General features: G+C 39.9%; 1 protein-coding gene across 1 annotated transcript; it reads right to left on the bottom strand.

Annotated features, from left to right (window-relative positions):
• Positions 1–297: 297 nt before the first annotated feature.
• LOC121933834 (olfactory receptor 4Q3-like) lies at positions 298–1,284 on the bottom strand. Its single transcript, XM_042473827.1, has one exon. The coding sequence runs from the start codon at positions 1,282–1,284 to the stop codon at positions 298–300; it is 987 nt and encodes a 328-aa protein (XP_042329761.1).
• Between the last annotated feature and the right edge of the window lie 10,505 nt (positions 1,285–11,789).

Here is an 11,789-nt window from a genome sequence, read left to right as displayed (position 1 = left end):
ATTAAAATCTGATCGTGGTCTGCTCTATCACTTTCAGTCACTAGGAGCCAAACATCTGTAATCTTCCCTACCATCAGTTCAGTTCAACTTTATTACATTCATAGACCATAGATGTAGTTTGATGAAGCATTAGAGTACTATGCAGAGAATTCTGAATACCTCATGAAACTACATATCCCAGGATTCCATAGGATGGACCCAAGGCAGTTAAAGTGGTATTAAAGTGCTATAGTTGTGTAGTGTGAAAGAAACCTGAGAGAAATTATTGATAGATGTGGGATTCAAAGAAAGAGATTGTCATGCTTTTTCTCCCTTCACACTAGAACATGAGAAAAAGCATTTATTCTTTAATCGCCCCATAGCCTCTTTCATTTCCTGATTCCTCAAGGCATATACAATGGGATTGAGGGCAGGAGTGACTACTGTGTAGAACGTGGAAGCCATTTTGTCCACACTGGAGCTGGAGAAAGGTACAAGGTAAACAAAGAGGCAGGGCACAAAAATGAAGCAGACCACGGTCAAATGAGAGCTACAAGTGGACAGAGCTTTTCTTCCACCCTCCTTGAAGTGTCCTTTTAGGGTGGCCAGGATGACACCATAGGAAACCAACAAAATGATGAAGCAGACAAGGGAGAGCAGTCCACTGTTGGCCACCATGAGTATCTCAGTGACATAGGTATCTGCACAAGCCAGTTTGATCACCTGTTGCACATCACAGAAGAAATTGTCCAACTCATTCGGCCCACAAAATGGAAGCCGGACGATCAGGATTGTTTGAGTGGCTGAGTGGACCAGGCCTCCTACCCAGCAGGAGGTAAGGAGCTTGACACAACGCAGACGGTTCATTGTGGTAGTGTATGTAAGCGGGTGGCAGATGGCCACATAGCGATCATAAGCCATGAGTGTGAGGAGGAACATCTCCGAACCTCCCAAGAAGTGAAGGAAGAAGAGTTGAGTCATGCATCCTGCAAAGGGGATGGTCCTACCACAGCTTATCAGGTCTGCTGCCATCTTGGGGATAGCCACAGAACCCAAGGCAGTATCAATGATGGATAAGTTGGCCAGGAAGAAGTAGATGGGGGACTGGAGGAGCCGAGAATCGACACACACTGTCATCACAATGAGAAGATTGCTTAGTAGGATTGCAACATAGCAGGCTGAGACCAGGACGAAAAGAAGGAGCTGGATGGGACGGGAATGGGGAAGACCCAGGAAGGTAAATTCTGTGACACCAGAGGCATTCATGAAGATGACTGAACCTTGAGAGGAAAAACAGTGAGGCATTAAGGTTAAGTCACTTTGGCGTAGTCTAATCCAGTGACACAACCAATCATTGGGGTGTTTAAGGATGAATAAAAAATAACCCCAGATCCTGAGAGTATTATCACACAGTGTAAAAAGAGACAATATTAAACCAATGTTATTGCAATGCATTTGTCTACATTATTGGAGCAGAAGCCAACATACTCACTGCATTGTAGATTGCCAAAACCTGATAATAATAAATGGGTTAGTTCATGGATGATATTTTACTATGTGAATCTGTTAGTGAATCTGTTAATCATTCATAAAGCAAATGCTTATTTTTAAAGACATGTCTTCCCAAATGTTTCATAGGTTTGGGACGAAGGGGCAAACAGACAAAACTTCCTTGATTTATCCAGACTCAGTCCAAGAGCAATTTGTTTAACAAAACATTTATAGGCATTTTCTCAGTTATTACTACCATGGGTTTCCAGTTTGTTTTAAGTAGACAGAGGCCTGTTACAGACTGCCAAAATAAAGCTTCTTCGGGTCTCTTTGAAGGTATGCTATTTAAATGATGCATGTATCCTAAGAATCCGGAAGCTGCACCAAAAGCTGCACTCTGGTGCTTAGGTATGGAGTCTGGCTTTGGCACGACCTCCGGACTCTTAGGACCCATGCATCATTTAAATAGCATACTTCCAAAGAGACCTGAAGCAGCTTTATTTTGGCAGTCTGTAACAGGCCAAAGCAAAGGTATATAGTATATGGAGAGTTTTCTAACAGGTAATTTAGTTTTACCCATGCTGATGCAGATATTCTGGACTACAATTTCCCTCATATATTAATAGCACTACCATTTGCCATACTGCCTAGGGATGATGGGAGTTGCAGTCCATTACAGTTAGAATGCTTCAGAGCTGCTATTTAGGGAAAGCTAAGTAAAAGCACAACATTATCTATGATTAGCAGTCATGACCTAACTGTTTGTGCTTAAGATCAAAAGGAGTGGCTTGACAGATTTGACTAAGATACTTCATCCTATAGCCATTTATAGAGCTCAGGCAAATACTTCTGAAAAGCAAATAATAAGAATATAATAAGAATATAATAATTTATTTACAGCCTGCCCAATCACTAGGAATCCAGGCAGGTTACAATGCATTAGAAATACAATAAAATACTAATTGATCTCTTCCCAACCACCTCCCCAATATTAAAACTACAATTAAACAATCAAAGTTTAAAAACAATAAAATGCTATACAGCATTAGGTTAAAATTAAAAACAATTGGGCGGGCAGAGAGACATACATCACAAAACTGAGATCATATTTGTAAACACAGCCCACAACTCTTCCTCCAAGAATTAATACACTAAAGAATTATAACAGTGTGGTACTATGTTAAGTGTTACAGTCCTACCCTACCCTACAGAATCCTGGAGTTTCCAATTTGGTGGAAGTTTTAAATTCTCTGCTGGGGGGTCTATTCCCCTGCATTGCAGTCCTAGAGCTCTCTAGCCAAGGATTCTAAGTCCATCACACAATTACAAATCCCATAATTACATGGGATGGTGTTGGGGTAGCAAAAGTCACATCAAATGGCTATAACTGTATGGGTGTCAATATAGTCTAAAGCTGATGACACACTGCAGAATTAATGCAGTTTGACACTGCTTTAACTGCCATGGCTCCCTCCTATAGAAACCTCGGATTTGTAGTTTGTTGTGGCACCAGAACTCTATGACAGAGAAGACTAAATATCTCACAACATCAACTACAGAAGTTAAGGCTGTGTCAAATTGCATTGATTCTCTAGATGCAGCCTTAGTTACCATAACAGTTGCAGTTTTTACAATAAGCCTTCTCTTTTCTCAAAAGTAATAGAACTATTATATTTGCTTACTTTTCACCAGAAAGAAAGAAAAAAATTCTAAATATTACAGCCATCATCCTGTGGAACAAAATATATCTAAGTATCCCAAAAACATTAATATATATATTCATATGCATAGCAGAGTATAAAAAAATTCAAAGAGTTAATAAGAGAATGGCACAACTGTATGCCAGAACCATGCCAGTTTGTTGAGACAATAACATTGATGATCTCAACAGCAACACAAAACCTCTCCTTTTTAGGAATCTTCTGTTACAACTTCATATTCACAAGGGCAAATTGGATCACATTACTCAGAGTATGAATACAAAAGGTTAAGGGAGAATCAGCACAAAACAAACTACTCAGAAAAACGTTCTGTATCAGCTGCAACCCCCATATATATATTTTTTCATGCAAAGAGAAAGAAAAGAGATCAAACATGTTGCATAACAAATCCATAAACCCAAGCACAAATCCCAACTCGCATTAGAATAACTGAACCAAATGGTTGTTTTTCCTTCCACAATCAACAGAATACAAGTATTCTAACTGGAACCAGTAACAGAAATAGGTATCTAAAAGTAGCTTTAAAAATTAAAATTGAACAAAAAGTAATGGTGCTATGCTATCCCTCATTAGTTACTACAGCAATATATCTTATTTGTAGCTGGGTGAAAGGGAATTAAGTACTCATAACTGGTTATTTGTTGACCCATTTATAAAGGATCACCTCCACTACCTGGAGCGTAGGCTATTCTTCAGAGGAGTGAGATACTCAATATGTACCATATATCCAGCAGTTTCTTTGGTAAGGGACTGTCTCTTGCGCTTTCTCCCAATAGTGAGACAAACCCACATCTGGAATATTTCAGTGGCCTATGATTACTTCTTTGAGGAAAAGGAGTCACAGAGGCAAATCCCATGTCTCCAATCAGATGCTTTCTGCAAGAGTAAATAAATGCTGGGTTATAGTGATAGTATCAGGAGCCAGAACAATGAAATCCCTTTTGTCTAGTTCACAACTTGGAAAATGTAGGTAAATGGTCAAGATCCAGCCATGCTACATGATAGGATTGCCACTACAGCAAGACTACATATCCACACCAATGCTGTTCTACTTGCAGTCACAATAATAGACTCCAGAATCATAGCCCAATGTTCAAACCACTACCCCACACTGGTTCTCTCAAAACCATACACCAAACTAAATCATCTGCTGTATACCAAGAACGAGCAGCAAGCACTCCACACTCCCAAACTATACCCTAGATCAGAAATTCTAATATAAAGCAAGAAAATTGATCAACAAAGTTGCAGAAAGACCTGGCCAAAAGAAGACCATTAATACTACAGGTGAGAAACAGTGACAGTAAGAAATAAGTAATTAGCCTGAGGACAGATATGACAATTTTTCTTTTTCAAAGAATCATAGAATCGTAGAGTTGGAAGGGACCGCAAAGGCCATCCAGTCCAACCTCATTCTGCCATGCAGGAAATCTCAAACAAAGCATCCCCGACAGATGGCCATCCAGCCTCTGCTTAAAGACCTCCAAGGAAGGAGACTCCACCAAAATCTCCAAGGAAGGAGTGTGTTCCACTGTCGAATAGCCCTTACTGTCAGGAAGTTCCTCCTAATGTTGAGGTGGAATATCTTTTTCTGCAGCTTGCATCCATTGTTCTGTGTCCTGTTCTCTGCAGCAGCAGAAAACAAGCTTGCTCCCGCCTCAATATGGCATCCCTTCAAATATTTAAACATGGCTATCATATCACCCCTTAACCTTCTTTTCTCCAGGCTAAACATCCCCAGCTCCCTGAGTCGTTCCTCATAGGACATGGTTTCCAGACCCTTCACCATTTTAGTCGCTCTCCTTTGGACATGCTCCAGTTTCTCAATGTCCTTTTTGAATTGTGGTGCCCAGAACTGAACACAGTATTCCAGGTGGGGCCTGACCAGAGCAGAATATAGTGGCACTATTCTCTTGATCTAGACACTATACTTCTATTGATGTAGCCTAAAATCACATTGGCCTTGTTAGCTGCCGCATCACACTGTTGACTCATGTTCAACTTGTGGTCTACTTGGACTCCTAGATCCCTTTCATACATATAAATTTCGTTCAGCCAGGTCTCCCCCATCCTATATCTGTGCATTTTATTTTTCCACCCTAATTGCAGAACCTTACATTTCTCCATGTTGAATTTCATTTTGTTAGCTTTGGCCCAGCTTTCTAGGTCATTTTGAATGTTGATCCTGTCCTCTGGAGTATCAGCTACTCCTCCTAATTTGGTGTCATCTGCAAATGTGATAAGTATGCCCCCAATTTTGTCCTCCAAGTCATTAATAAAGATGTTGAATAGCACTGGGCCCAGGACAGAGCCCTGTGGGACCCCACTGGTCACTTCTCTCCAGGATGAAAAGGAGCCATTGTTGAGCACTCTTTGCGTTCAGCCGGTCAAGCAGTTACAAATCCATGTAACAGTTACCTTGTCTAGTCCACATTTTACGAGCTTGTTTGCAAGAATGTCATGGGAAACTTTGTCAAAGGCCTTACTGAAATCAAGATATACGATATTCACAGCATTCCCTTCATCTACCAAGCTAGTAATTTTATCAAAGAAAGAGATTAGATTTGTCTGGCATGACTTCTTTCTCTGAAACCCGTGTTGACTTTTTGTGATTATGGAATTGCCTTCTAGATGTTCACAGACTCTCTTTTTAATGATCTGCTCTAGAATCTTTCCTGGTATCGATGTCAGACTAACTGGACGATAATTGTTGGGATCCTCTTTCTTCCCCTTTTTGAAGATAGGGACAACGTTTGCCCTCCTCCAGTCTCCTGGGATTTCTCCTGTTTTCCAGGAGTTTTCAAATATGATTGCCAATGGCTCCGATATTACATTAGCCAGTTCTTTTAGTACCCTTGGGTGTAGTTCATCTGGTCCTGGAGACTTAAATTCATTTAGATTAACAAGGTATTCCTGTACTATTTACTTATTCTGTGCTGAAATTGCTTATTCAGTGTTCTCAGTGTTCTCTGAGAAGACTGAGGCAAAGAAGGTGTTGAGTAATTCTGCCTTTTCTCTGTCCCCTGTTAGCATTTTGCCATCTTCTCCATAGAATCATAGAATAGTAGAGCTGGAAGAGACCACAAGGACCATCCAGTCCAACCCCCTGCCATGCAGGAAATCACAATCAAAGCATCCCTGACAGATGGTCATCCAGCCTCTGTTTGAAGACCTACCATCTCCTTCTTCTTCCTTTTGCTGCGGACATATCCAAAAAAGCCTTTTTTATTGTTCTTAACCTCTATAACAAGCCTGACTTCATTCTGCGCTTTAGCTTTTCCAACTTTACCCCCTACACTTGAAATGCTATTGCTATAATATTATAGAAGCGAGAAGCCTTTGGGGATCTATTGTGAATCACCTAGATATCTATCAGTAGCCCCTAGTTTGCCTCCTGCCCAACCCTGCTGTAGCTCTACTACCAACTTGTAAGGAAGCCTAGTACCTGCTTTTCCTACACTGATAGTCCTAATTGTTTATCTACTCTTAGGGTTGCCATCCCCGAGGACCTCCAAACCGGGAAAAATGTAGGACAAAGTTTTAAAATGTAGGACCTTTTTTAAATTTCCTGGCCAGGAAATTAAAAAAAAAGGTCCTACATTTTAAAACTTTGTCCAAGGCCTCCCTGGGGCCTGGGAGACAGCGTCTCCCAAGCCCCAGCGAGGCCTTGGAGGACTCCGCGATCGCAGAGCCGCTTCCAGGGCCTCCCTGGGGCCTGGGAGACAGCGTCTCCCAAGCCCCAGCGAAGCCTTGGAGGACTCTGCGATTGCGGAGCCGCCTCCAGGGCCTCACTGGGGGGGGGAATCCAGGGGGTGGTACCAAACCGGGGCGGGACTGTGCGGACCCGCCCCAAACCGGGAAAGTCCCACCCCCAGGCGGGATATGGCAAGCCTATCTACTCTGGCCTGTACCTTCAACTGTAACAAAATACCAGTGTAGACCCCATGGTAACTACCTAGGAATCTGGTTAGAGACAGTTGCTTACGAAAAGAACTCTTAGGTATTTAACAAAATTTTATTTCCTCCAAAGTCTTATGACCCAAAGAGTCATCAAAGATCAACAGTGCCATTTAATAACAAACATCAATGACCTCATCTGAAAGTACAGTAATACTTAATTTTATTGCTTTAATATGAATCTATTATATGTGTCAAATTTCAAAAGCAAATGTAGAATAGTTAGTAAAGTATGTGCCTTCAAGTTACCTGAATTTGGGGGGGGGGGGGAGCAAGGAATACTCAGAGATGATTTGCCATTGCCTCCCTCTGAATATTGTCTACAGCACCTAGTATTGCTTGGTGCCTCCCAACTATTAACCAATATTGATTATGTATTGATTATTATTATTATATTTTACAAAATGTAATATTTGAGAGAAATTTGGATTTCCACTTGTATGTTCATACTAGGTGTTGAAACAAATCTTCTATTTTTATGTCTTATCGTGAATAATGCAATCATTTCAATAGGTTTTCTAAAGAAAATGGCAGGCAAAGGACTTGATCGCACATGGCTTTTAAATCGCCATAAAAATTTGACAATAGCATCTTTGCTGACACTTATCGTACCGTGCTGTCTCCCTCTCATTGCTACCTTATCCTCCCAGCATGGCTAGCCCACACCTTGCCATTGATGGAAAACCATCAATAAGCTCCCAATTGCTCTAGTGTTGAGCTAGTCCTCAGTTGCAGTAAATTATTCCTGTGGCAGTTCCGGGTTTATGCCATCATGTAGTGTCAGCATCTCCTTCTCTCTCCTGTCCTTCTCACCTTCGCTGTTCCACAATGGCTGGTTTGTTCCTACGTTTTTTGTTTTCTTTCTTTGTTTCGTTAAACCTCATTAGCATAACTCCAGAGCTGCATTTAAACAAATGCATACATTTGCTTCCCAAATGGTATTTCGCACTTCCTTTCATTAACCCAGTCATGGTGATAACAGAGGACATGTGATAAAAGTTACCGAGGTAATGCGAACACAAAGCATATAATAAGAGTTTTAAGTGAGAACATTTTTCAGTGTCTGTGCAATGTTAGAAATTTGGGGGAATGTGATAATAATTATCAAGTGAACATTTTTGGAACAACTGCAATTAAACACACCTTTTTTTGGAAAAAGGCATTCAAGAATTCAATATTATTGAGTTACATTAAAGTAACAGAATGAAATCTATGAAGCTTATAAAAACTTAAAAGCAACAAACAATTGCTACCAACTGCTCTCGTGAAAAGTAATTTTGTTATTGACAAAGTAATCACAGCAGCAACATCAGCAATAGAAGCACCAGCAACAACACTAAAACTATCTCTCCCACAAGTCTCTCCAGTCCCAGGTGTCCATTTTGTTCAGCACTGTGAATTACACCTTGAAGAAACCAAGCATTGAAAAACAGAAGCCATGGACCACAATGGAGGAAGGGATACCTAACAATAGAATCCTGTCTCCCAAAGGATGCTGCCTCAGCTCACAATGAAGCTATTCCAATGAGACACGTTCCCAAGGTTTATTATACTCGTCGAAGTCAGAAGAACTATTTGGCCTCTGGTCAGGCTCTACACATTGTAAAGAAAGTCTGCTTTTGTGAATTTAAGCTTGCTTTCAATGGGTTGGGTAGCATGGTCTGCCTTTATTACCACTTTATTACCAATTCAAGTAGCTAATTTTGCTAGAGTTGGTTCTCTAGGTCATCTCTTAGGTTCCAATGTGAACCCAGTTTTGGCCATTAGCAGCATGGTGAGAAGCTGCACAGATAACTTTTACTAAAGATATCTAAGCCTTAAACCTCTGAATAAGTTATTTGCAACATGTTGTCCATGTTTTGTTGGATAGCATGCTTCAGAACCTGGAAAATACATGTGCTATCTAATGGAAGCCTTGGCCTCGTGTATGAATTTCTTTTTACATAGTCTGATTCCTGTAATCTAAACATCTTGCATCTGTCATGGTATGTATATCTAGAGAGTTAGCTTCCTTCCTTCCTTCCTTCCTTCCTTCCTTCCTTCCTTCCTTCCTTCCTTCCGAATACAATTCTCCAAAAGTTTATTGTGTAAAAAGCTATCATTTGTTTCTTCACCTCTGCAAATAAATTTTCCCTTGAGTTCACTTATTCAAATATCGCTATGTATTAGATCCAATCTTGATCCCTCACTACTGTTTTGGTTTAGTAGATGAAATTTTATTCTTGATTCTCAGCAATTTACTAGAATCATAGAGTTGTAAGGGGCCCATAAGTCATCAAGTACAGCTCCTCACTCAATGTGATAGAACATTTAATCCAACAGACAGCTGTCCAGCATGGTTTTGAAGAGGTCCAGAAAACAGTCCAGAGCTGTTGTTGTTGTTGTTGTTGTTGTTGTTACCTGCCTCTAATTCGATCTTGATTCATGGTGACGCTGTGAATGAGATGTCTCCAAGGCTCTTTGTCCTCCACTGCTCTGCTCAGTTTCTGTAGCATCAGGCCCATGACTCCCTGACTGAATCTATCCATCTGGCATGTGGTCTTCCTCTCTTTCTACTTCCTTCTCCAGCATTATTGTCTTTTCTAATGACTTTGAGTCATGCCTTCCCACTATGTGGCCAAAGTGTGACAGCCTCAATTTAGTCATCTTGGCTTCCAGTGAGAGGTATGGGTTTTTCCTGCTGCAAGTTCAGATTAGCCATATGTAGTCTTGTTTGACCTAGGTAGCAGTGAGTGAACAGAAAAGTCATGGTTTGAAGGATAGACTTGATAACCCTGTCATTGCCCCGGTGCCTGTTTGCATAAGACACACGCTTACCCTTGTTGCCAACAAGCCCACAATATCATCTCTCATCACCATCATTTCCACAGATGTATGCCAATACAATGTTCAGAGAACAGTATCCTTCCCTACAAATTCCATCATAGCTCTTCTGGAGAACCTTCTGCTGGATGGAGCAACATCTGGACTCTTAGTAAGGTATGGAAATGGGAGTTAATATAAAAGCAAAAGAAACTTGAGCAGAATACATAATGAGATGGGTAACAACTATTGTCAGTTTCCAAGGGAGAAAAATAATGTTTCGTCAAGGAAAAATTGTATTTCTTCTATGGAGAAATGGACAAGGGGTGCACAAAAACATGTATTCTCTGAGAATGGAACAATGTTTTCTAAGAGGGAAAAGGTGCTTTCTGCACATGAAACCTGTTTTCAATCCAGTTTATTTTGTGGGCTGGGGGGTGGGGGAATACAGGTAGTTCACCACAAAGTAATTCTTTCACAAATTCAGGACATTTGAATAAAGGGAAAATACTGCAGGTAAGTACTATAGGAAGCATTCATCCTTGCATATGAAGGCAAAATAATCAAAGATGTGTATCCCAGATGCCGCCATTCCAGTTTATAGCACTATTGGGCTATAGATTTTAAAAAGTGAAAAGTTTGCACTTTTGGGGGAAATGAAGATAAGGATTGTGATACTTCTGGAGGCAAAATAGAAAGGGATGCAATGGAAACACCGACATCTAATATCACAATCCATATTGCAAGCAAGAAAATCAACTAAAATGTGACACATTTTTATTAATGCTTTCTTTAATTTAAAAATGTTAGCAGAGTGTATGGAAAGGGAGGCATCAAACATAAACTGGCCAGAATAATTCCAGATTGTATGAAGCAACAGCATATTTGTTGTTATACAAAATTAGTCACACATTAATTTAATCATGGCATGTTCTTACTGTTCAGAAAACCAAACATTCTGGGCTTTATCTTATTCTTTCTCTCTTTTGTGTGAGTGTGACAGTTGCCAATAGAATTATGTTCTTGTTTGAGGCTAATATTAAATATTGCTGCCATTATTATTTCAAAATCAAATCATTTCAAATTGATTAAATATTGCCACTAGATGCCTGAATACTGTTGATATAAAGCATAGCAATGGTTAGTCCACATAATGTTATCAAGCAGTAAGGGTTTTTTCCGAAATAACAAACATTTCCTAAAAATTTACATAAAGCAAACTTTATGTAATCTTTATAATAGGATTTCAAAAGGAATGCAAATGCAAAATTAGTATAAACTATTAAATCAGTTAGCTTTTCCTTTTAAAAAAAATCAACATTAAATAGAGTTGCATGCCATATGGTTCAGGGGAATATCCAGAATTTTATTATCACAAAAGCTCTATTAAAAGTGTATTTTAAATAATTTAGACTTCATCATAAAAATATTTTGTTCCTCTGTGGAAAAATCACTCATAATCAGAATATTTATCAGGAAAGAACAGAGGGAAAGAATAGTCCACCATAGTCCTGAAATGGCCTGGCTCATCAGGTTGCATCCACATGGCAGAACTAATCCAGTTTGATACCACTTTAACTTCCATGGCTGAATGCTATGGAATTCTGGGAATTGTAGTTTTGTAAAACATTTAGCCTTCTCTCACACAGATGTCCGATGCCACAACAAACTACAAATGCTAGGATTCTATAGCCTTGAGCCATGTGGTGTCAAACTGGATTATTTCTGCAGTACAGATGCAGCCCTAGTTGTCCTCTTTCTTTGGGTTATGTTACATTGCATCCTTTTTAACTATTTATGGAATGTGATAGTAATTAGGTCTTATGATTCCAGGCAGTG

The sequence above is a fragment of the Sceloporus undulatus genome, chromosome 6 (assembly GCF_019175285.1).
Source record: "Sceloporus undulatus isolate JIND9_A2432 ecotype Alabama chromosome 6, SceUnd_v1.1, whole genome shotgun sequence".
NCBI lineage: Eukaryota > Metazoa > Chordata > Lepidosauria > Squamata > Phrynosomatidae > Sceloporus > Sceloporus undulatus.
The sequence above is the reverse complement of the archived record's forward strand: the minus strand, read 5'-3'. Positions and strand labels throughout refer to the sequence as shown.

Bases quoted from the DNA above. Each gene is read 5' to 3' on its own strand.
- LOC121933834 (XM_042473827.1), bottom strand. From the start codon at position 1,284: ATGCCTCACTGTTTTTCCTCTCAAGGTTCAGTCATCTTCATGAATGCC.